We start from the raw sequence: 26,419 nt of genomic DNA, 5'->3' as shown, positions 1-26,419 counted from the left end.
TCTCTGAGCACTCCCTCACTCTGCTCCAGCCTCATGGGGTGCCTGGCTGTCTCTACAAAACCCCTGGCATGTGCTCACCTCAAGGCCTTAACACGTGCTCTTTTCTTTTCCAGAACAGTACTTGGCCCACATTTCTACATGGCTTACTCCCTCCTCTCCTTCTTGGCTCAAAATGTAACTTTACAGTGAGGCTTTTACTGGCCACCTGTCTCAGGTTGCATTCTCCAGCAGCAGATATGACAGAGGTTGGCTCAGAGGGTATTTATTAGGAATCAATGCCTGTGAAGGGAGGGGGAGGTAACAGGATTAGGCAGGAGAAGTCAGCTGCAGTACACACCTTACAAAGCCTTGTCCAATCTAGGAGGGAGTTCTAGAGCAAGTGTTGCCCATCGGTCTGTCTTAATGGTCAGGCTTTTATCTTCCTATCTTGTTCAGTTACTGAATGTGGGCTTCCCTGTGAAGGGAACAACTGAGACCCAATGGTTCTCAGCATCTGGGGCAGTCCCTGAAGGAGCTGAAGGCTAGAGGCTCTCTGCTGATCACTCTTCTTCCCTGAAAGCAGATCTGTGCAGTGTATTCCTGAATCTATCACACCATCCTATTTAAAATCGCAACATTACCTGGAGTCCCTATCACCCTTCCCTGCTTTATTTCCTCCATAGCATTTAACATCTTCTAATATATTATATAATTTATTTTGTTTACTATCTGTTTCCTTCACAGGGATGTAAGTTCTAACAGCAGAGGTATTTTTGTCTCTCTTGAGCACTGCTGCATTTAGAATGGCACCTGGCTCACATCAGGCACTTGGGAAATGTTGGTTGATTAAACAAAGTTGTTCAGTAGCCTGTCTAGTCATTATACTGTACAGCCTCACAAGAATCATGCCTTATTAGTCTCATCAGCATACAGCATATAGTAAGTGTGTGATATATGTCTGTTGAGTATATGAATAAATAAATTCATGAATGTTTGTTAATAACTTCATCATGAGAAAGTATTAGTACAATGGTGGCTCATGCCTGTAATCCCAGCACTTTGGGAGGCTGAGGTGGGCAGATTATTTGAGGTCAGAAATTTGAGACCAGCCCGGCCAACATGGTGAAACCCTGTCTCTAGTAAAAATACAAAATTAGCCAGGCATGGTGGTAGGTGCTTGTAATCCCAGCTAGTTGGGAGGCTGAGACAGGAGAATCCCTTTAACCTGGGAGGCAGAGGTTGCAGTCAGCTGAGATTGCACCACTGCACTCCAGCCTGGGTGACAGAGCGAGTCTGTCTCAAAAAACAAAAACAAAAACAAAACAAAACAAAAACAAAAGTTCTAGTACATCACTGTACATAGAAGTACCATGTGATTCACATCTGTAATTTAAAGTTTTTATTAGCTACCTTAAAAAAATAAGAAGCAGATCATATTAATTTTAATAGTATCTAACTCAAAATATCCAAAATAGTATCATTTCAACATGTAATCATTGTAACAATTATTGATGAACTATATTACATCTTTTTTGTTTTGTGCTAAGTCTCTAAAATCCAGTAGTATTTTGCACTTGTACTACATCTCAATTTGGACAAGCCACATTTCAGGTGCTCTATAGTCATGTGGATAGTACGGTTCTAATGCAATTCTGCAATTCACGTGTCAGAATAATATAGTGGGGTCAGACTTTTGGAGTCATTGACTTCCTGAGTCCAAATCTTGGCTCTTGAACTTACTAGTTGTCAATGACCTCTAGCCAAAAACCACCAGGAACAAATGGGGTTGATTGCTGGTTGGAGGGAGAAGACACACCATTGGGAATGGTGAGGTGTCTGGGTAAAGTACAGTTTTATTAAAGGATTTGTGTTGGTGTTAGGTGACCTGGGAGGGCTTAAGGAAGAGAGGTTCTCCTCTGGACTGGATGTTGTCAGGAAATGGGTATAATTCTAAGGTTGCATATCTTAATAAATCTTATGTAAATAGAGGAAGACTAGATAGCGGTTAACATTATAATTAATAAAGAAATACGAGTCACTCATATGAGCCAGGATAGGGGGATGTTTGGTAATTTGTGGCTTGTACATCGCTCATATTTTGGCCGTGTTTAGATGTGATTATGGAGTGGCTTCGTCTGATGTTTATGTTCCACAGGAAGTAAGCACCTCCTAGCAACACCAAAGCTCAGCTGATAGTACAAGGCAGCTCCTGGAGATCAAGGGCTGCTTTTCTTCCTCTCATAGCTATGCAATCTTAAGGTAGTGATCAAACTTATCTGGTTGTTTTCTCATCTCTAAAATGGGAATACAAGAGCATCAATTTCTTCATCTCTTAAGATTATCAGTATTAAATGAGATCCAAAGACACTGAGTTAATGCCTGGTATATGGTTACCACTCAATGAGTGCCATCTATTGTAGTTCAAAGATTCTAAGATGCACTATATTTTTTCACATTTTAACATTTCTGAAAGTGTGTGTCTTTCAAACAATGGCTTCTTCGAATGGATGAAATGTAGTATTGTTATTTCTGAAATCTCTGGTTTAGTTGGCCAATTCCTTGTCCCCTCTAGGTGCTCAATTTATTCCTGGGAAAATGGCTTTACTTTTAAACCTTCCTTACTTTCCCCATTTCTCTGCAGGCGCCCTCTGGGGTCCTCTCCCAGCCACAGACTTTTAGTTTGCGCGGCATCCCCAGGCAATACGGGCGGGTGGCGGCAGCACTCGGGGGCTTACGGCGGCGCGGCGCCCACGAGGCTCCAGCCGCAGAAGGGAAACCGGAGCGTCCGCGCCCGCCCAGTCGTCAGCTGATGGGCGGCCTGCCGAGTAGGCAGCCGCCGTCGCCGCGCGAACATGGCGGCCGAGATCCACTCCAGGCCGCAGAGCAGCCGCCCGGTGCTGCTGAGCAAGATCGAGGGGCACCAGGACGCCGTCACGGCCGCGCTGCTCATCCCCAAGGAGGACGGCGTGATCACGGCCAGCGAGGACAGGTAGGCCCCGGGCGCAGCCGGGGCGGCCCGAACTCCGCGGCGACGGGGTGTGGGGGCGGTGGGGTCCGCGGCCCCGGTCCTTCCTGCGTAAGGGGGTTCCCCCCGGCAGCGCGGCCCCACACCCACTCTGTGCCTCTTAGCTCCGCCGGGTTCCTAGTTCCCTCCCGCCGGTCCTCCAGTCTCGACTTGCACCTTTCCAGCCTGGGACCCCGGTCCCGCCGCGCCCCTCCAGCCCGGATCCCCTGTCCCATTGCACTCCTCTAGGCCGGGAACTCTGTCTCACCTCACCACCCAAGCCCGGGACCCCTGTTCCAGTGCGCGCTCCCGCCCCGCTCCCAGCCCACCTCGCACCTCCAGCCCAGGACCCCTGTTCCAGTGCGCCCCAACGCGCCCCTCCAGTCCGGGACCCTTGTCCCACTGCGCTCCTCCAGCCCGGGAGCTCTGTCCCACCGCGCCCCTCTAGCCGGGATCCCCTGTCCGACTGCACCCCTCCAGCCCAGGAACTCTGTCCCACCGCGCCGCTCAAGCCCGGGACCCCTGTTCCAGTGCGCCCCAAACGCACCCCTTCAGCCCGGGAACTCTGTCCCACCGCGCTCCTCCAACCAGGGAACCCCGACCCGCGGTGTCGCAGTAGCCTGGGACTTTCGTCCCGGTCTCTCTCCCTTGCGGGGTTTAGCCTGGTACTCGGAAGCTGTTTCTTGGCCCTCCCGGGTCAGTTCCAAATCGTCTCCTCTGGAAGCCTGGAGGACCGGCGGCTGGTCACCGCGGGCACTGGTGCCCGGGTGTGCTGCTTTGCGAGGAACCTCCAGCCACCTTCGCTCTCTTCCTTCTCGTGTACTCAGGGATTTCACGCCACGCCAGCCCTTTAGATCAGTTATTTTTGCCATGGCTGCTAGAATACCTGAACTCTTATTTACTAAATAGGTTTTTGTGAAAGTGACTCATTTTTAAAAAGATTTAGATGCGTTTATTTTAAAAGGAAATTTTATTTATATCATTAGGAAAACATTACTCGCCAGAGTAAACTAATAACTAAAACGTGTTAATTGGCGTGCACACAGAGTCCTCTCGTGTACTGTGACATGGGGCATTGGATGCCCACCGCGCTTTGGGAAACACTGATTGGGTCCAGTTTTCTCATTTCTCCTAAGAGGACACCGAGGCTGGTGGAGGTGTAGCTTGTCGCTAAGTCACAGAGATACTGGTGAAGCCAGAAATGCAGTCCAGGACTCCCACCAGCTCTGGGCCTGAGTGATTGGATTGGAACAATATTTATGATTCGACTTTAAACTTTGCGTCTTTCAAATCCTAAAGGTTTACAATGTCAGTAGCTTTCCGGTGGGAATTTGAAGGAAATGACTGATGTTTATTGAATGAAACTGTGTTTCCTTGATGCAATGAGCCGTCTTAAATAGGGATAGTCCACAAGTCCGAAGGCTTTCTGGAGGATGGAAGGTAGTGCTGTTCTTTTAAAGCTGAAGGCGTAGTCTCTAGCCTTGTGTAATTATACCATTTGAAGTAACTTTGACCCTGTCCTGAATGGGAAGAGAAAGCCAGAAGCCTCCAACTCTTGTTGGTGCTTTGGATTTTGCTTTTGAGTGAGCTTGTGCCTTTTTCCTCAATTAGATAACAAGCTGGTTATGAGCAGGCAGTGGCCTCTCCTTGCTGGTTCACCTGTAGCTGACTTCAAACAAAGAGGGGAGTGATTGGTAGGAGCTGGGTGTGGGTGTGTAATGCAGAAATGAGTGAGAGATTGAGTGCATGAAACATGGGGAGCAGATGGGGACCTGAAAAAGGCAAGGGCAGAACAATGACTTTTTTTTTTTTTTTTTTTTGAGATGTTGGCTTGCTCTGTCACCAAGGCTAGAGTGCAGTGGTGTGATCTGGGCTCACTGCAACTTCCGCCTCTCAGGTTCAAGCGATTCTCCTGCCTCAGCCTCCTGAGTAGCTGGGACTACAGGCGCTCAACACCACGCCCAGCTAATTTTTCTATTTTTGGTAGAGACAGGGTTTCTCCATGTTGGTCAGGCTGGTCTCAAACTCCTGACCTCAGGTGATCCACACGCCTCCACCTCCCAAAGTGCTGGGATTACAGGCATGAGCCACTGGCGCCTGGCCAGAATAATGACTCTTGCATGATGTGAATGTAGATGCAAACAACAGCCTTTAAAAGTTAGCAGCCTTTATTCAGTCAAATATTTTATTCATGACTCATGCGTGTTGGGTAAGTTGCTGAATATTTGAGATTGCTGGTCAGGAGCAGTGCTGATAAATGTTTTTGGAAAGTGATTACTAAGCTGCTCTGGGACTGAAACGTTCTAGGGGAGCTTGCATCTGCTCACTTTTTCACTCACGCACTGCTGTTATTGCAGAGCCCAGGTAGATGACTGGACCGGGAGGGGGTTGGCGTTTGAGGTTTCTGTTGTGTTCAGGCTCTTGCAACTTCCTTGAAGGGAGAACAACCCTTTTAGTAGGTGCTACACTTCATGAGATGTAATGAAAGCACATGGGTGTGGGTTTTTTCTTGGTGTTGGCCATGGTGGTTTGTTTTCACATTGTCATAAATACGTGTCGTGCTCTTCACTCATTTACTCATTCATTTAGAAAAAGTTTTTTGAGTGTCAGGCGCTGAGGCTACAACAGGGGTCAAAAGCCACAGTACCTTGGCCAGGCAAGGCAGCTCACGCCTGTAATCCCAGCACATGTGTGGGGCCCATGCTAGACCTGTTGGGGAAAGAGACAGCTGACAGCTAAGTTGCTCTTTCCCAAGGGCTGAACAGTCTAGTGAACAGATGGCACCTAAGTAGTCAGCATCCGGTGCTGGGAAGACATAGGAAGAGGAGGCTCTTTGGGCTGGGGCCAGGTTATGGGGACAGCCTCCTAGAGAAGGTCTTTCAGCTGGTCTCCATGGATAGAGGAGTGGCATCTAGAAAAGAGGAGGGATGCACCCCCATCCCAGGCAGAGGAAGGAGGAAAGGACAGGAGGGAATTGTAAGAGAAAGAACCATAGCTATTTCTAGGTGACCAGAGCAAAAGGTGTGCAGTGACAATCACTTGAACCCGGCAGGCGGAGGTTGCAGTGAGCTGAGATCACGCCGCTGCACGCCAGCCTGGGCAACAGGAACAAAACTTTGTCCGAAAAAGTTTTTGTTGTTTAGGGACAGGATATTGCTCTGTTGTCCAGGCTGAGCGCAGTGGTACGATCGTAGCTCACTGCAGCCCGAACCCCTGGACTCAGCATCCAGTGCTGGGAAGACACAGGAAGAGGAGGCTGCTTCAGCCCCTCAAAATGCTGAGATTACAGGTGTGAGCCACCATGCCTGGCCAGCATCCAGTTTTGGAAAGGTCTTCCTGTGTGCCACTCTTAGAAATTTGGACCTTATTTTTCAGGCAGTGCAGAACCATCAAAGAGTTCAAAACAAGCAAATGACATGATCGGAATTTGTAATTTAGAAATAACAATAGCTAACCTGTTGAAAGTCCCTTTATGAGTACAGAATTGGACCTTATGTGTTATTGGATTCAATCCTCACACTCCCTCCCTATAAGGTAGATATAGTCCCCTTCTCTTATCAGCAGTTCCAAAATTTAGTGCATTCTAAACGTCAGAAGTGTGTATATGTGTGTGTAAATTGGACCTGCAAACTCATTTGGTGCTAAAATTTGGCCTGAAGAAATGAGACTATTTGTAATCTTTATTTACTTCATGCATCACAGTGGTGTGATCTCGGCTCACTGCAACCTCCACCTCCCAGGTTCAAGCGATTCTCCTGCTTCAGCCTCCTGAGTAACTGGGATTACAGGCACTCGCCATCACAGTCAGCTAACTTTTGTCTTTTTAGTAAATACAGGGTTTCACCGTCTTGGCCAGGCTGGTCTTGAACTCCTAACCTCGGGATCCACCCACCTCGGCCTCCCAAAGTGCTGAGATTACAGGCAGAAGCCAGTAGCTTTTTACATTTAAAGTAGGGTCCAGCTGAAGTGAATTCATTTTACAAATGCTGAAAGCAGTGAGAACTAGCTGAGAGCATTTTGAGAGGAAAAGTGAAAGGTATGAAGGTCTTCTTGAAGTTAGTGTCTGCTTTTGTAAAATCTAGGCCAGTGGTTCTGGGCCAGGGGTGGTTTTTACCCTCAGGGGACATTTGGAAATGTCTGGAGACATTTTTAGTTGTCATGACATCAGGGAGGTGATATGGTTTGGCTGTGTCCCCACCCAAATCTTATCTTGAATTGTAGCTTCCATAATTCCCATGTGTTGTGGGAGGGACTCAGTGGGAGATAATTGAATCATGAGGGCAGTTTCCCCCATACTGTTCTCGTGGCAATGAGTAAGTCTCAGGAGATCTGATGGTTTTACAAGGGAAAACCCCTTTCACTTGGTTCCCATTTTTCTCTTGTTGGCCACCGTGTAAGACATGCCTTCTGCCTTCCACTGTGATGGTGCGGCCTCCCTAGCCACAGGGAACTGTGAGTTCATTGAATCTCATTTTGTTTATAATTACCCAGTTTCTGGTATGTCTTTACTAGCAGTGTGAAAATGGACTAATACTATATGTGACTAATACTGTCATCTAGGTAGAGGGTAGGGATGCCTCTCAGTATCCTTTTATACCCCACACCAAAGGATTATTGAGCCCCAAATGTCAATAGTGCTGATATTGAGAAACCCCAGTCCAGGCTTCAGGTACTTGTTTATCTGACCTCTCTAGAACACTGGTTCTTTAACTTGAGTGTGCATCAGAATCACCTGGAGGTCCTGTTGAAACTCGGGTTGCTGGAGTTAGACCCCAGAGTTTCTAATTTGGAAAGTCAGGTGGGGCCTGAGAGTTGGTATTTCTGCCAAGTTTCCAGGTAACGTTGATGCTGATGCTGCCAGTCTAGGGACCACACTTAGAATCACATCTCTATGAGAAAGGAGGGTTATTTGTCACTGGGCTTGCCTATGTACAACCACCAAGAAAGAATACTGAATACAAAAATTAGCCAGGCATGGTAGTGTGCACCTGTAATCCCAGCTACTTGGGAGATTGAGACGAGAGGATCACTTGAACCTGGTAGGCAGAGGTTGAGGTGAGCTGAGATTGTGCCACTGCACTCCAGCCTGGGTGACAGAGCAAAACCCTGTCTCAAAAAAATAAATAAATAAAAATAAGAGAATACTGCTTACATTTTATCCCTTTTTTTTTTTTTTTTTTTGGTCACTTTCTGGGGTATATTTACCTGGGGTCATTCACAGATAGCCACCTAGTTCACTGTAATCAAACTACATATGACAAAGCTAGATACGATCAGCCCTCCAAAAAGTATTAAGCAAATATGGAATATCAAAGCTTAATGCCATTATATCTGGGAGTCACAGGTCTTTAGTGGTTTGGGTGGTCAGCTTATGGTTCTGCTTAGAAACCTTTATGGATTAAGGTGTCATGAATGGTTAATAGAAAATGGTACTACTTCTTGTATGAAGTCATCTGTATTTTGCTAAAGTAATAATTACCTTAAGCTCTTTAAATTTCACTCTTTTGCTAAACCTAAATTAGTATTTTTAACTTCAGTTTAAATTTCCTGAACTTTGGAACTAAGGATTTTTGTAAAGTATTATTAATTTTTTTTTTTTTTTTAGGAGATGAGGTCTTACTGTTTTGCCCAGGCTGGATTTGAACTGCGCTCAAGCGATCCTCCTGCCTCAGCCTCCTGAGTAGCAGGGACTACATTGCTTGTGCCGCCATACCTGGCTAAAAGTCTTTTTGTTGTTTTTGTCTTTTGTTTATTTTGAGGCAGGATCTCACTCTGTTGCCAAGGCTGGAGTAAAATGGCATGATCTCCACTCACTGTAGCCTCTACCTTCCAGGCACAGCTGATCCTCCCACCTCAGCCTCCCAAGTAGCTGGGACTATAGGCACGTGCCACCACGCCCAGCTAATTTTTGTATTTTTAGTAGAGACAGTTTTTTCATGTCATCCAGGCTTGTCTCAAACTCCTGGGCTCAAGCAATGTGTCCACCTCAGCCTCCCAAAGTGTTGGGATTATAGGCGTGAGCCACTATGCCTGGCACCGGCTAAAAGGTAGGACTGTCTTTCTATCCAGAAATTGTATTAAAAAAAAAAAAAAAGAAACAAAAACAAGATAACTTCAGTAGTAAGTTTAAGAATTTGAACTACAGTGGTGACTTTCCTGGTAGGGGAAACAGAAAATAAGACTGCTTTCAGAACAGAACTAAAATGGTGAGACATTAGGAACCAGTATGTTTGCTTTTTGGACTTTTTTGCTGTGGACTGCACCAAAACTGTAGACAGTCAGTTGATTGATACAATTTTTAAAAGGTAAAAGCTTTATAAAGCCTTATAAATAAGTTAAGGCTATAGGCCAACTGTCTTCCCTTTTGAGAAACAGAGTTTGTGGATGGACGTGCTTATACTGTTGCATTAGGGGCTTGTAGGCCAAGATTGGTTTCTGTAGGAAACTCATTTTGTTTGTCCCAAGTTAAAGATAAATCTCATGTGATTTAAACTGTTTTAAGATATTGCACTTAGGCTGGGAAAGAGTAAAACCAGAAAACCAACTTTTAGATGTTTTTTAGCATTTTCCTTTTTTAAAAATTATACCAAATATTTAATATATTTGCTTCCACTTAGATATATCTAAGTTTATTGAGACGGTTTGGGGAAAAATTTGTATATTTACTAATTGTTCACATAGAAACAATCTTAAATAAACAACTTGATTTTTAAGTGTTATGCCTGGGAGGAAGCCTGGCATAACTGGAATTCATTAGTTAATACAGAAAACCAGGATGTTAACTGCTGTATTTTCATTGTCATGCAGAGCCTACAAGTAGACTTTAATTTGTGTTATAAAATAAACTGAAGACCTGAGAAGGCAGGAAGCCTGGGCGGCCACACATTTACTCCTGTATTGTTAGAGTGATCCTTCATTGTTACAATCATTTTCTTTTTATAGCATAGTTAAGAACAGAGGCTTGGGAGCCAGAATGCCTGTTTGAATCCCAGCCCTGTGAGCTTAGACAAGTTATTTAATCTCACTGTATTGCAGTTTTCTCATGTGCAAAATGGACGTGAGTCCATTTTGTACCTGCTTTACAGAGTTTTGTGAGGATTAGGTGAATTAAATAATGTGGAACAGTGCCTGGCCCAGAGAAAACATTATACAGTGTTAGCTGTTATTGTTTTCATTTCCATTTATTTTCCATTTAATTGCTTTAATCTTATCAGAGACTAAACTGGCACAGATAAAGCACTATAGAAGTGTTTTAAGCTGCTATTATTTTCATTCCCATTTATTTTGCGTTTTATTACTTTAATCTTATGAAAGAGTAATGTTTCTACTTACTCTGTATGCATGTTTGTGTGTATGTGTGCACGTGCACGTGTGCAAATAAAAAAAATTTTCCTGTTTGAATAGGACAATACCATTGGAGGGGTTATTTACAATCCTAAATTCTTAGCTTTTCTTTATTTCCATATTTGGTTGCTTGCAGGTCATGTCAGTGAGTAGTTTCCCTGAGACATCTTTCTTTCCCCTGCTGTATTTGAGATCCTCAAGATCGGGTTCATTGATTCACTAGAAAGACTGACACGTTATAGTCATACACATGGCTGTGATTTATCATAGCCAAAAGACGCAAAACCAAATCAGCACATGGGATGAAATCCAGAGGAAACCAGACACAAGGCTTCCAAGGGTCCTCTTCCTGTGGAGTCACAGGACATGCTAATTCAGATTGAATTAAGATAACATGTGTGACATATTGTTTATCAGGGAAGCTCATTAGAGACTTTATTCAGTGTTAGAGGCTGGTCATGTAGGCACCCTTGGCCTAACATGTACCAAAATTCCAGACTCCCAGAAGGAAGGTAGGTGGTCAGCATAAACTACATATTTTATACAGACACGAAGCACAGTGAGCCATTCTTAGGAGTTAGGGAATGGTGAGACCCCCTCTGAATAAACGAGGTCCCAGACACCTGCCAAGGGCCAACCTTGCAAGCAAGCCTTTCTAAGGACAGCAGCATCAGGCCTGCTGTGGGAACTCTTTTCTGCCTACCTGCCCATAATTACCTTAGTGTTTGTCCTCATCATCTTTTAAACCTCATCTTTCAAAGCCTGTTAACTGGCTTCCTCGAGTTCCAGCATACTGTACTTGGAGCTGTCCCACCAATCTCATATCTTTAACCAGGCTTTTATTGTGTCTTTCTCCTGCTCATGACTTTTCATTAGCTCCTTCTTTAATCATGTCTGTAAAAGGACTTTGGGGGCTGGGTGCGGTGGCTCATGCCTGTCATCACAGAACTTGGGGAGGCTGAGGCAGGCAGATTGCTTGAGGCCAGGAGTTTGAGACCAGCCTGGCTAACATAGTGAAACTCTATCTCTACTAAAAATACAAAAATTAGCCAGGTGTGGTGGCACATGCCTGTAATCCCAGCTTCTTGAGAGGCTGAGGCACAATAATTGCTTGAACCCAAGAGGCAGAGGTTGCAGTGAGCTGCGATTGTGCTACTGCCCTCCAGCCTGGGCAATAAAGCCGCAAGAATCTATCTCAAAAAAAAAAAAAAAAAAAAGACTTTGGGAACTCCATAACTGGTCCCTGCTAACAGCTTTATTTCCACCTTTTATCTCTCACTTATTACGGTTCTTTTGTGTCCAGTAAAGTCAATGTGTGTTCTGCCCCACTCACATCTGGTACATTTCCCACCTGGGTGCCTTGGCCTTCCTCACCAGGAACCTCCCTTGCCCTCTCTCCTGTATTCAAACCCTCCCTTTGTCTCCTAGATCCACTTCAAGTTCCACCTCCTTTGTTGAATAATTCTTCCCAGCCCGTCATTCTCTGTCCTTTCTGAGCTTCCCTCAACACGCCTAGTATATTACTGATGATGCCTAGTTAATTACAATCAGGTATTAGTTCCTGTTGCTTTGTGTTTATTCACCTTATCTTCCCACATAGTCTGTACTCCACCAGGTACTGCTTAACTAGCCACTGGTTGAATGATACAGACTTAACCATTTCTGCACAGTAGACTTTTCCTCTGCTGTGTTTACCTTTAATAATCTGCTAGTTCTTTCCTAAGAAGCAGATTGTAATGTAATGAATATTTGTTTCTAGAATTTAGGTATTCATCTTCCCTCTCTACAAAGTGTGCTCTGTAAATCTTTCTGAGAGTTGTTAAGATATGAGCACATATATACTGATTTCATGATGTATTTTTGTCATACTTCATGGTGAAATAATCTCTGTAACCATTCATTTTTCTTTGTCAACCACATACTACTTCGCTGAGAACACTTCTCTTCAAGGTCAAGGTGAATCTGCAGCAGACCACCGTCAAAGAAATTTTAAGTAAAAAGTTGACTTTCTCTTTCTTTCTCCTCCTCTTTATACTTGATTTAGATACTTTCCATCAGTAGAGTCCAGTTTCAAAGGTTAATGGGGAGATGAGGGTGCTTGTAGTGAAACCAGTATTGATGGGGGGCATTTTTGGTTTCTAGGTCATGGTTTGTAGAAAATACAGCCTAGTATGGAATTCCTGGGATACCTGCAGTATCCCAAAGAGGCTTCTTACTGCTCTCCCTCGCTGAAACCCTCTTCTCAGTTTCGTTTGCTTAGCTCCCTCTCATCCATTCGAACTTCTTCTGCAATGTTTGCCAAATCCCCCAACCCACTATCCCACCGTTCCCACTCTCTAACATTAATCTACCCTTTTGTTGTCCTCATAGCTCTTACCACATTATATTATTATTGTTATTCATTTACATATTTGCCTTTACTAATTAAATGGTGACCTTTAAAATTTTTCTGGCCGGGCGCAATGGCTCATGCCTGTAATCCCAGCACTTTGGGAGGCCAAGATGGGTGGATCACCTGAGGTCAGGAGTTTGAGACCAGCCTGGCCAACGTGGTGAAATCCCATCTCTACTGAAAATACAAAGATTAGCCAGGCATGGTGGCGGATGCCTGTAATCCCAGCTACCGGGGAGGTTGAGGCAGGAGAATCGCTTGAACCTGGGAGGTGGAGGTTGTAATGGGCTGAGATCGTGCCATTGCACTCTAGCCTGGGCGACGAGAGTGAGACTCTGTCTCAAAAATTAAAAAAAAAAAATGAATAAAATTTTTCTAACATGTAAAACAGTGTAAAGCTTATAGTAATGTCTCAAGTGTTAGTTTGATTGAATCAGTCAACAAATCTGTTAGGAAAAAGAAGCATGGAACATAATCTAAAAATAGGCCACTGTCTGGGTGTCGTGGCTCACGCCTGTAATCCCAGCACTTTGGGGCGCCGAGGTGGGTGAATCACTTAAGGTCAGGAGTTTGAGACCGGCCTGACCAACGTGGTGAGACACCCCATCTCTACCAAAAATACAAAAATTAGCTGGGTGAGATGTTGTGCGCCTGCAGTCCCAGCTACTCGGGAGGCTGAGGCAGGAGAATGGCTTGAACCTGGGAAGCAGAAGTTGCAGTGAGCTGAGATTGTGCCACTGCACTCCAGCCTGGGTGATAGTAAGATTCTCTTTCTTAAAAAAAAAACAAAAACAAACTACTGTTCCTTATTGCAATCTGTGCTTCTTTGTGGTTCCTTTGTGTTTCAAGACTTCTAGGCTATGGATAGAGTTCGAGCCTTTTTTTTTTTTTTGAGACAGGGTCTCACTCTGTCTCCCAGGCTGGTGTGCAGTGGCACGATCAGAGATCACTGCAGCCTCCACCTCCTGGGCTCAAGCGATCCTCTCACCTCAGCCTCCTGAGTTTCTGAGACCACAGACATGCACCACCACTCATGGCTAATTTTTGATTTTTTTGTAGAGATGGGGGTCTCACTATGTTGCCCAGGTTGGTCTTGAACTCCTGGGCTCAAGCAATCCTCCAGCCTCAGTCTGCCAAGTAGCTGGAATAACAGACATGTGCCACCATGTCCGGCTAATTTATTTTTATTTTTTGTAGAGACAGGGTCTTACTATGTTGCCAGGCTGGTCTCAAGGCCCTAGGCTCAAGTGATCCACCCACCTTGGCCTCCCAAAGTGCTGGGATTACAGGTCTGAGCCACTGTGCCTGGCCAGACTTTTTGTAATGTAAGAAAGTATTGCCTGGATCCTCCATGTACTCCAGCCCGTCTAGATTATTCCTGATCTTCAGTGATTAGTTTCTAGACTTCCTGATGGCACGAGGATCACAAAAAATTGTTTTTATGCTAACAGTGAAGAGATCACAGCAAGAATTGTTTTGATAAAAAAAACCAAACAACAACAAAAAACATCTGCAGGTTTTCAGCCATCTGGCTTCTGGGAGGGTGGTATTTGTTTAAAGGGGGTGCAAATGCTGGGGCCACCCGGTGGCTTCCTCCCTGGATAAAATCTGCCTGTGGTGACATCAGCAGTCTAATTCTTGGTCACAGACCCTTGAAGCTGTCCAGTAATTCCTCCCCTAGATTGTGGGAGGGGATGGAAATTTCTGTTTTTCTCAGCCAATCTAATTCTCCTCTACAAAATGAGGCTGGTTTCTCTGCCTTTTAATTTAGAGAATAAATTCAATAACAATCTAGTGTTTTCTCTCTCCGTTACCAAAGGAGAAAGACTTCTTTTTGCAGTGAGAATGAACAGGGCAGAATTCCGGAGACTCGTTGGAAGGAAATTGCTATTTATTCGATAAAAACAGATGGCACTGATGGCTATGTTGTTGCTTCTCCCTTTCAAGCAAACGTCTTAATGTTATAGAAACCATCTAGCATGCCAGAAGTACACTTTTTTTTTTTTTCTGTATCTCCTGGAAGTACTGTCAGACTAGGAAAGAATATCATTTGCTATAGGTGACAGAAATGTTCACAGATTTACCAAGATTTGAATTAGTATCAGCATCCCTAAGAATGACCAGAAATTCACATTTTCTCAGAATTACTGTTTGCCTAGAATTTAAAAGAAATCAGGGCTTAATTTGTAACGTATAGTATGCCCTTTTTAAATGATTAATCGATCTCTTTTTATCAGTTTAAAATTTAAAGATGGTTAAATTGCTTTAGTTCAGCTGTTTTTGGAGTGATTAGGGTGTGTTTTCAAGGAAGTTTAAAGAAGACTTTCAGTTTTAGAGATGTTCGTGTTTCAGGCCAGGTAGAACTTGGCGTGATTTTATAGAAATAATTATGTGCTAGTTGAGTCTGCTTATTAAAGCATAGACATCAATTTCAAGGTAATCTACTGGGCGCAGTAGCTCACGCCTGTAATCCCAGCACTTTGGGAGGCTGAGGTGGGAGGATCCCTAGGTCAGGAGATGGAGACCATCCTGGCTAATACAGTGAAACCCTGTCTCTACTAAAAATACAAAAAATTAGCTGGGCATGGTGGCAGGCGCCTGTAGTCCCAGCTACTCGGGAGGCTGAGGCAGGAGAATGGCGCAAACTAGGGAGGCGGAGCTTGCAATAAGCCAATATCGCGCCACTGCACTCCAGCCTGGGCGACAGAACGAGACTCCGTCTCAAAAAAAAAAAAAAAAAGGTACTCATACTGGTAATACATACTAGAAAATATGTATTGAACCCAAATGTATATCCTTATGGAATTACAGGTTTAAAAATATTTCCAGTGCCCTTTTGGTACGGGGGGAAAAAAAAGAAAAAATATTAGGCCAGGTGCAGTGGCTCACGCCTGTAATCCCAGCACTTTGGGAGGCCGAGGTGGGTGGACCACTTGAGGCTAGGAGTTCAAGACCAGCCTGGCCAACATGGTGAAACTCTATCTCTACTAAAAATACAAAAATTAGCTGAGTGTGGTAGTGCATGCCTGTAGTTCCAGCTACCTGGGAAGCTGAGGCAAGAGAATTGCTTGAACCTGGGAGGCAGAGGCTGCAGTGAGCTGAGATCACGCCACTGCCTTCAGAAAAATATTAATGACTCCTGCAATATGCCTCCTGGTTTGTGAGCCAGTAGTTTTCAGAGGAAAAAATCGTACCTTGAATCTATCTTTGCTCCTACTATATTGTGGCTTAAATAGATGAGGCTTTCGAGACGTAGTGATTCCCTTAAATGTATTTTAACCTTGTTTTTAATTAGCTCTTTGATAGAGTTTAACAGTAGAAGAAATAAGAAGGAATCCTTCTACTTATTATGATCATCAGGCATATCTTTCAGCAGATCAAAGATTAATCTCCCTGGAATAAACACTTCATTCTTAATCGTAACTGTGGTTATAACTCCACTTTTCATATATCTACTATAGGAAGGTAAAGCATGCAGAAGTTTTATCCTTGGTAGACAGGATGGCAAACATTGTATGATATTTAAGAGTAATAACTTTATTTTGTACTTCCAGTGACTGCTTGCATTTTTAAGGATTCAAATTAGCACTTGTGCAAAATGGGAATCCTATATTTCAATTAAGAGTTGAAATGGAGTTATTTGTACTATCTACTTTGAAATCCTTGGCATTCAATAAATGCCAATTGCTTTTTATTTTTAATTTTAACCTCAGATTCCTACGTATTCTTAAAGGTATATTATTTATTTGGAACAGAAAGCATGGTGTCAGCTCGTGCAGCATAACAAACCACCTCAAAACTCAGTGGCTTAAAACAGCAGGGATTTGTCATTGTCGTGAGCCCACGGGTCACCTAGGCAGTGCTGCTAGCCTCAGCGAGGCTCACTCATGCTTGTGGCCAGCCGTGGGCCAGCTCTGCTGAGCTTAGCTGGACTCTTTCTCATGCCTGGGAGTGAGTTCACTATAGGCAGGCTGAGGATAGCTTCAGCTGGGACAGTTGAGCTCTCTCCCATGTCGTCATTTGTCCTCTGGTAGACTGGCCCCTGTGGTTCATGTGACGTGGCAGTCTTCCAAGACAGGGAGTGAGAGCAAACCAAGCCTCTGGACTCAGTACTAGCAGCCCATTCAGCCACATTATTTTGAACATAGCATCACTAGCCAACCCGTATTCAAGGCTCAGAGAAATAGGCCAGGTGCAGTGATTCATGCCTGTAAGCCTGGGAGGCCAAGGAGGGCAGATCACATGAGGTCAGGAATTCGAGACCAGGCTGGTCAACATCGTGAAACCCCGTCTCTACTAAAAATACACAAAATTAGCCTGGCGTGGTGGTGCATGCCTGTAATCCCAGCTACTCAGGAGGCTGAGGCAAGAGAATCGCCTGAACCCTGGAGGCGGAGGTTGCAGTGAGCCGAGATCAAGCCACTGCACTCCAGCCTGGGTGACAGAACCAGACTCCATCTCAAAACAAAAACAAGGCTCAGAGAAATATATACCATCTCTTGATGGAAAGAGCTGCAAAATGGCTGATCGTAAGGAGCATGGATACAGGGAGGAGTAAAGAATTGAGCACATTGTGTTTTAAATTGTTTCACCACAGGCACTTACAAACTGTATTGCACACTGTAGCTAGACTGGGCTAAATCTAGACCTGGAGGTAGTGAGAGACTTTGTTGGAATCACCACTCCTATTTAGCACAGAGGTCAGTATTTCTTTGAACCAAGTGAGCTTTGAAGTCAGACCTGAACTGTTCCATACTCTGATTTATTTGGGGGGAAAAAGTAATTTAATGCTTCTTATTTCCTTATTGTTTAGGAGTTACTGCTTTATGGATAAAGTGTGGATTTCTAAAAAGCCTTTTAAAAAGTTTTACTTATTTACCATATAAGGCTGCTTTGCTTTGAATTGTTTACTTTGGTAATGTTTTGAAAGATGAACTTCCACCATCTTCTGATAAGAGAGAAAGTTGGTCAAGCAACTAATTGAAGTTAGTCTGATGCAGTGCTGCTGTTGGTTTCTGTGATTTTCAGACTCTCTCTCCTTGATTCTGCTTCCTTAAGTGTAAAATGAAGGCAGAAGTGCCTGTCATCCCTGCTATCATGATGTGGCACCTCATTCTCAGCAGACCACAAGCTTTTCATAAATCTCTCTTTTTTTTTTTTTAGAGAAGGTGGTAGAGTAGAGGGAAGTTCAGGGAGGTGCAGGGAGGTGGGAAATCACAGAGTTGCTTTTCATGAATCTTGATATGTGTCTAGAATGCAGGAAGTAGCCTTGTGTGTGTGCCACAATATTCAGTGTTGTGAGCTTGCAAGAAGTTAAGCAGGAGGTTGGGCGCGGTGGCTCCCGCCTGTAATCCCAGCACTTTGGGAGGTCGAGTTGGGCAGATCCCCTGAGGTCAGGAGTTCAAGACCAGCCTGACCAACATGGTGAAACCCCCTCTCTACTAAAAATACAAAAATTAGCTGGGCATGGCGGTGGGTGCCTGTAATCCCAGCTACTAGAGGGGCTGAGGCAGGAGAATCGCTTGAACCCGGGAGGCGGAGGTTGCAGTGAGAAGAGATCGAGATCGCACCATCACACTCCAGCCTGGGCCTAAAGAGCAAAACTCTGTCTCAAAAAAAAAGTTAGGCAGGGACACATGTTGCTGGAGGCACAGTTTATTGCCTTGTAACTTTCAGGCCCAAGAGGTAGGTGCCTTTTGGGAACATCTTCTCCTTCACTGTCCTTCTGCATCTGATGTCTTTGCCAGCTCTGCTGGCCCTGTCTTCTGCTCACTGCTCCTTTGGGAATGATGCTGTCAAGGCCCCCGGCTACCCAGGCACCTCTAGTCTGGTGTCCAGGTCCATGTCTCCTTTTTGGTGCCGGGACTCTCTCACCTCTGCAATAACATCTGCAGACATGTCAAATCCCCTGACTCATTGGGGGGAAAGTCATGCCACTATATTTGAAATTGCTTCTGATTCCAGTGACTTCTGTTTTTGCTTTTGGTGGGGACAGCAATTTAAAGGATACACTCTTAGGGAGTGGAACATTTTTACATGTAGAATTTTAGGTAGCCACTCTTGAAAATCAGACAAAATAAGTCCCTAAGTGCTTCAAGGCTCACTGCGCAAAGTGTTTAATTGTGGCTCACTGGGGAAGTCAGCAGGTACCCTGCTGTTCTGTCAGAACTCAGCCTCTGCATCTTTTCTTTGGGGTTCTCACAAGAAGCCCAAGACATTGTCTGCTGTGGAGGGGGGTTCTCTTCTCCTCCCCCTCTCCTGTCCCTTATCAGCCTCCCTACCTGCCCTGCCCAGCCTGATGCAGTGTGGATGCCTAATTTAGTTATATGATTTGATACAAGCATACCTTGTTTTATTGTGCTTCTCAGATACTCCATTTTGTACAAATTGAAGGTTCATGGCAACCATGCATCAGGCAAGTCTATCTGTGCCATTTTTCCAATACGTTGTGCTCACTTTGTGTCACTGTGTCACATTTTGGTAATTCTTGCAGTATGCCAAACATTATTATTATATCTGTTGTGGTGGTCTGTGTTCAGTGATTTTTGATATTACTATTGTAATTGTTTTGGGGAGCCACAAACTGTGCCCATATAAGATGGCAAACTTAAATGATAGTGTGTGTGATCTGAATACTCCATCAACTGGCTGTTACCCTGTGTCTGTCTGTCTGTCTGTCTGTCTCTTTCCCTCCCTCCCTCCCTCTCTGCCCTCCACCTCCCTCCCTCCCTCCCTCCCTTCCTCCCTTTCCCCCTCTCCCCTCAGGCCTCCTTATTCCCTGAGACACAACAATATTGAAATTAGGCCAGTGAATAACCCTACAGTAGCCTCTGAGTGTTCGAGTGAAAGGAAGAGTCACATGTCTCTAACTTTAAATCAAATGTTGGAAATGATTAAGCTTAGTGAGGAAGGCACATCAAAAGCTGAGACAGGCCGAAAACTAGGCCTCTTGCACCAAACAGCCAAGTTATGAATGCAAATGAAAAGTTCTTGAAGGAAATTAAAAGTGCTAATCTAGTGAAAACATGAGTAAGAAAGCAAAACAGCCTTATTGATGATGTAGAGAAAGGTTTAGCGATCTGAATAGAAGATCAAACCAGCCACAACATCCTCTTAAGCCAAAGCCTCATCCAGAGCAAGGCCTTAATCCTCTTCGATTTTATGAAGCCTGAGAGAGGTGAGGAAGCTACAGAAGTAAATTTTGAAGCTAGCAGAATTGGCACATTAGGTTTAAGGAAAGAAGCAGTCTACATAACATAAAAGGACAAAGTGAAGCATCAAGTGCTAATGTAGAAGCTGCAGCAAGTTATCTAGAAGATCTAGCTAAGATAATTGGTGAAAACAACTTCATTAAACAATAGATTTTCGATGTAGACCAAACAATCCTTTTGGAAGAAGATGCCATCTAGGACTTACATAGCTAGAGAAGAGAAGTCAGTGCCTGGCTTCAAAGCTCCAAAAGATAGGTTGACTTTCTTCTTGGGGCTAATGCAGCTGGTAACTTTAAGTTGAAGCCAATGCTCATTAACCATTCCAAAAATCCTAGGACCATTAAGAATTGTGTTAAAGCTATTTATAGAGCCATGTGCTCTATAAATGGAACAACAAAGGCTGGATGACAGCATTTCTGTTGACAGCATGGTTTACTGAATATTTTAAGCCCATTGTTGAGACCTACTGCTCAGAAAAAAAGATTCCTTTCAAAATATTATTGCTTATTGACCAGGAATGGTGGCTCACGCCTGTAATACCAGCACTTTGGGAGGCCAAAGCAGGCAGATCACTTGAGGTCAGGAGTTTGTGACCAGTCTGGACAACATGGCAAAACCCCGACTCTACTAAAAATACAAAAATTAGCCAGTCATGGTGTTGCACATCTGTAAGTCCAGCTACTTGGGAGACTGAGGCATGAGAATCTCTTGAGCCTAGGAGGCAGAGGTTTCAGTGAGCTGAGATCGTGCCACTGCACTCCAGCCTGGGTGATGGAGTGAGCCTCTGTCTCAAATATATACATATATATACACACATATATATACACACACATACACACATTTGTATATATAAAAAATACATACCCACACACACATATATATATTTACTTATTGAAAATGCACCTAGTCACCCAAGAACTCTGAGGATGGAGACATACCAGGAGATTAATGTTGTTTTCATGCCTGCTAATACAACACTCATTCTGTAGCTCGCGGATCAAGGAGTAATTTCAACTTTCAAATTTTATGATTTAAAAAATACACTTTTGCTGGGCACAGTGGCTCATGCTTATAGTCTCAGCACTTTGGGAGGCTGAGGTGGCAGGATCACTTGAGCCCAGGAGTTTGTGACCAGCCTGGGCAATATAATGAGACCTTATCTCTACAAAAACCTTTAAAAAGTTAGCCAGGTGTAGTGATACGTGCCCGTAGTCCCAGTTACTGGGGAACCTGAGGTGGGAAGATCCCTGGAGCCTGGGAGGCGTAAGTTGCAGTGAGCCATGATTGTGCTACTGCACTCCAGCCTGAGTAACCGAGGGAGACCCTGTCTCAAAAAAAAATTTTTTTATAAGGCTATAACTGCCATAGATAGTGCCTCTGATAGATCTGGGCAAAGTAAGTTGAAAACCTTCTGGAAAGGATTCACCATTCTAGATGTGGTTAAGAACATTCATGATTCTTGAGAGAAGGTTAAACTGTCAATATTAACAGGAATTTGGAAGAAGTTGATTCCAACCATCATGGATAACTTTGAGGGGTTCAAGCCTTCAGTAACTGCAGATGTGGAAATAGCAAGAGAATTAGAATTAGAAGTGGAGCATGTAGATGTGACTGAATTGTTGTAATTTCATGATAAAAGCTGAATGTATAAACAGTTTCATATGGATGGGCACAGAAAGTGGGTTCTTGAGATGGAATCGACGTCAATGAAGATGCCGTGAACATTGTTGACATGGCAGCAAAAGATTTAGAATATTCCATTAACTTAGTTGATGGGGGAGCAGCAGGCATTGAGAAGATCGACTCCAATTTTGAAAGAAGGCCTTAATCTTCTTCGATTTTATGAACCCTGAGAGAGGTGAGGAAGCTACAGAAGTAAAGTTTGAAGCTAGCAGAATTGGCACATTATGGGTAAAATGCTATTAAGTTACATTGCATGCTACAGTGAAGTCTTTTGGGAAAGGAAGAGTCAACCGATGCAACAAACTTCATGGTTGTTTTATTTTAAGAAGTTGCCACAGCCACGCCAACCTTCATCACCAATCATCCTGACGGATCAGCAGCATCAACACTGAGGCAGGACTCTCCACCAGCAAACTGTTACCCCTCGCTGAAGGTTCAGATGGTCGTTAACTATTATCCCTCGCTGAAGGTTCAGATGGTCATTAACTATTATCCCTCGATGAAGGTTCAGATGGTCATTAACTACCTCGCTGAAGGTTCAGATGATCATTAACTATCATCCCTCGCTGAAGGTGCAGATGATTGTTAATTATTACCCCTCGCTGAAGGTTCAGATGATCATTAACTATTATCCCTCGCTGAAGCTTCAGATGGTTGTTAACTTTTTTTTAGCAATAAAGTATTTTAAAACTAAGGTATGTACGTTGATTTTTAGATGTAATGCTACTTCACACTTAACAAACTATAGTGTAACCACAGCTTGCATATGGGAAACCAAAAATTTGTGTGACTCACTTTGTTCCAACATTTGCTTTGTTGTGATAAACCTGCAGTATCTCTGAGGGTTATAATAATCTCTGTTGTATGCTTTTTTTTTTTTTTTTTGGAACAAAAATGCTGACCATTTCATAAACATTTTCTTGGGACGCCAGGTCTTCATAACTATTTGTAATGATTATATAAGCTATTGAATTACTCTAGCATTAACCGATTTCATTTTTTAGCATATTTTCCGCATTTTTACTCCTTGGATAAGGCTTATATGAAGTTTTTTAAATTTGTAGGTCTTTTTTTATTCTATTAAATAATTTTTATGGAACCAATTTCCAAGCCTGGAATTCCTTAATCAAAGTTTATCATTAGTGGTGTTGTCATTATTATTTTTGGGCAGTTATATTTGTTTCTCTCTATATTGGAGCAAAATTCTTGCCCAAGAGTTAGTTCTAATTTACAATTCTGACAAAGAAGTATGAGAGCCCTAGAAGTGGCATTTTGTTATTGTTTTGAGTTATTCATTTGCTTTCCCTGCACCAGTAGTACATTTTAAAAACATTTAAATCTGAAATATTTAACATAAGAAAGAATCAATTTGGGAATTTTGTTTACTTGGAAAATAAATGAATCATCTACAGTGCTGAACAATGATAAAGTGATGGGGCCAGGTGCAGTGGCTCACACCTGTAATCCTAGCACTTTGGGAGGCCGAGGCGGGTGGATCGCTTGAGGCCAGGAGTCCAAGACCAGCCTGGCCAACATGGTGAAACCGTGTCTCTACTAAAAATACAAAAATTAGCCAGGCATGGTGACACATGTCTGTAATCTCAGCTGCTCGGGAGGCTGAGGCACGAGAATCGCTTGAACCTGGGAGGCAGAGGTTGCAGTGAGCTGAGCTTGCGCCATACCGCTCCAGCCTGGGTGATGGAGTGAGACTCTGTTAAATAAATAAATACATAAATAAATAAATAAAGTAAGTGATGGTAGTGGCATGCATACCCTGTAAGTTATGTATGTATAACATAGTCATATGTGGAGATACCTTTTCTCATTTGTTCCTGGAATATATTGCAGCTATAAGTCCTTGTTTCTCTAATTGAAAATGCAGAGGAGATAGACGGTAGAAGCCCTCCATAGGAATGGTAGCATGGAGAAGTTTGGAAACATTTATTAGGCTCTGAAAGCAATGACACAGTTCCTTTCTAAGGACCTTTTGGAAAAATATCAGACTATTGTTTTAAAACAACTTCAAAATAGAGCTTGGAAAAGAATGAACACATTTCTAAGGTTGTGGTTTTAAGGAAAGATTTCTTTTTCCCAGATTGATGTGGTCCTGGAATATAAAAGAAAACCTAGCCATTAGAAAAAATGGGCAGAATAAGCAGCAGGAAAAACCTTAGATGAGTTTATGTGGGTGTAAAATTGTCAAAATATTAAAGGAAAACATAAGCCGTTTTATCTTAGTGGAGAGAGTGGTTTAGACATTCAATCTAGACATATTGTGATTTCTACAAAAATAATACCATCTGATCTTGATGCTTTAGTGATTAGATGGTTTATTTATTTATTTATTTATTTTTTGAGACGGAGTCTTGCTCTGTCGTCCAGGTTGGAGTACAGTGGCGTGATCTTGGCTCACTGTGAGCTCCGCCTCCCGGGTTCACGCCATTCTCCTGCCTCAGCCTCCCAAGTAGCTGGGACTACAGGCGCCCACCACCACGCCCGGCTAATTTTTTGTATTTTTAGTAGAGACCGGGTTTCACCGTGTTAGCCAGGATGGTCTCTATCTCCTGACCTCGTGATCCACCCGCCTCGGCCTCCCAAAGTGCTGAGATTACAGTTTATTAATATCATCCTAGACTTTTAAATAGTTTGCTCCTGTAAATATTACTAAACTGTATTATTATGTTGCTTTCAACTTACTGAATAGTAGATTTTACTTCCAATTTACTGGATAGTAATTTTTTTAGTGTGGAATTTGTTGTATTTTAAATAAGTGGCCCAACTTAAAACTATTTTTACAACCATTTGGTAAATATTCTGGACATAATACAAAATGCATTCATATATTACTCATAGAAATAAGCATCTCTGTTTAATAGATAGGTTCTTGGGGTACAATAGTGTTAAGGCTTAAACTTAACATTGGTCTGATTTAACCTTGGAAGAGGAAGGGTCTGGTTTGAAAAGAGATGGAAGGGAATGCCAGGTGAAGGTGTGAAGACAAAGGTAGCGCCAACCATCCAGGCCAGTTGCCTCATTTAGAACCTGATTCCCAGACAAGGAGGGCCTTCTCTCAGCTGGGATGTGACCGACAGTTTTCAAACAAAAAACCCTAAGAGATCGTGGAAGTCTTGACAGTTTCCTAGTTTATTAGTTGAGTCCTAGTATGGGTCCAATTTGTGCCAACCAAACTGTATGCTGATGTTTGTCTTCCAAAGGAAGTAATATTGTGTTCAAAACGCTGGAGTCTAAGGAGGTTCGATTTTGACTTTGGGCCAGTTTAAGTATTCTAAAGCTGTATGAAATTAACGTTAGACTTTTCCAGGTTCAATGCTTGGTTGGAAGAGACAACCTTTCAGATTTTCTTCTCCCAGCAGAGTTCTCTGATGTCTGAATTGTGCCCGCCCCCTTTCCACGAGCACCGAGGAAGAGCACATGCCACTGGAAGCTTTGAGCCACCTACACATTCATGACCTAAGATGCTGGGATTGATTTGAAGAGGTTTAGGACGTGTCAGCATTCCATTCTTCCTTTGACCTAAAAAACTCGAACACACAGGCAGCTGGCAGGTTTACTTTGTGATTGTACAAATGGAGCCTGTAAGTGTGAAGTGGTGCTACATGAATCCTTGATCTCCAGGTGCCTTGGCCTTCGTCACCGTGTGTTTGGAGGCGGAGGAGAATCCTTGAACAGAGTTAATGCTTAGCAGGAAGTTGGCCTCTTATTTATTGCAATGGTTTTGGCTTCATCCCCCATGTCGGAATCTATCCATAAACGTTCTGATTTAAGTAATATGGAATATAGTCAACACACTGCAATAATAAATTGGTAGTTCATGTCTAAGGATCATCATTGGATGGAAGCATCCACTGATTCTTTTAGATGAAGAAGTTATGCCAAGATGGCATCCATCCTGTGATCTGCCCAGAAAACACTGTCTAGAGAGAAGAGTTCTTGGTAGGGTGGGGAGGAAGGCAGATTTAGGGCAAAACCCGAGCTGGACATATTCGGGGAATGTGAGGGTGACAGCTCTCTGGGATGCAGGCTCTGGGATGGGGAGTCATAGGCACTAAGGTTGTCAGTTGAATCTGGATTTGAGACAACCACTGGTGGGTTCTGAGCATAGGAGCACTGTGATCCAGGTGGCTCCCTGGGAGAGGTAGCTGGGGGTCAGCACACTGGAGATGGAGCAGAGGGAGGCAAGAGTCCACTACTCCTGTGAGAGCAGGCTGACTGCTGTGTGAAAGATGGGACCTAGACTGTGGTAGTCATGCTGAGTATGACAAATGAGAATGGCAAACGTGATATATAGGAATTATTGTTTACTTCTTAAAAAACAAACAGTGACACCATTAACACACCCAAAGGAATGAGCAACAGCCAGGTGTGGTGGTACACACCTGTTGTCCCAGCTGCTCAGGAGGCTGAGGTGGGAGGATCACTTGAGTCCAGGAGTTCAAGGCTTCAGTGAGCTATGATTACACCACTGCACTCCAGGAGACCTTGGGTGACGGAGTGAAACCCTGTCAAAAAAAAAAAAAATCTTTAAAATATCCTCAATATCTATACATATCTTTTAGTTTGAATTAGGATTTAACTAAGTCTACATATTTTAATTACTTGATAGACCTCTAAAATCTTTTTAATCATAGGTTTGTCCTTCCTCTCTATTTTTTTTTTCCCTTGCAAATTATTTGTAGAAGAAAGTGAGTCATTTCTCTATTGAGTTTCCTGCAGTCTTGACTTTGCTGAATGGTGCTCAATATATTCCCATGTCCTGTGTATTTCCTATCAATTGGTTGGTGGATC

At 43.5% G+C, this 26,419-nt stretch overlaps 1 protein-coding gene across 1 annotated transcript in view; it reads left to right on the top strand.

Annotated features, from left to right (window-relative positions):
- Positions 1–2,776: 2,776 nt before the first annotated feature.
- WDFY1 (WD repeat and FYVE domain containing 1) overlaps positions 2,777–26,419 on the top strand; it is a 70,996-nt gene continuing 47,353 nt past the window's right edge. Inside the window, exon 1 of the mRNA XM_015111170.3 lies at positions 2,777–2,968. Coding sequence (XP_014966656.2) covers positions 2,832–2,968 — 137 coding nt within the window. The 5' untranslated portion in view covers positions 2,777–2,831. The remainder of the gene's footprint in view (positions 2,969–26,419) is intronic.

The sequence above is a fragment of the Macaca mulatta genome, chromosome 12, assembly GCF_049350105.2.
Source record: "Macaca mulatta isolate MMU2019108-1 chromosome 12, T2T-MMU8v2.0, whole genome shotgun sequence".
In the NCBI taxonomy this organism is placed as follows: domain Eukaryota; kingdom Metazoa; phylum Chordata; class Mammalia; order Primates; family Cercopithecidae; genus Macaca; species Macaca mulatta.
This window is presented reverse-complemented; position numbering and strand designations above follow the sequence as displayed.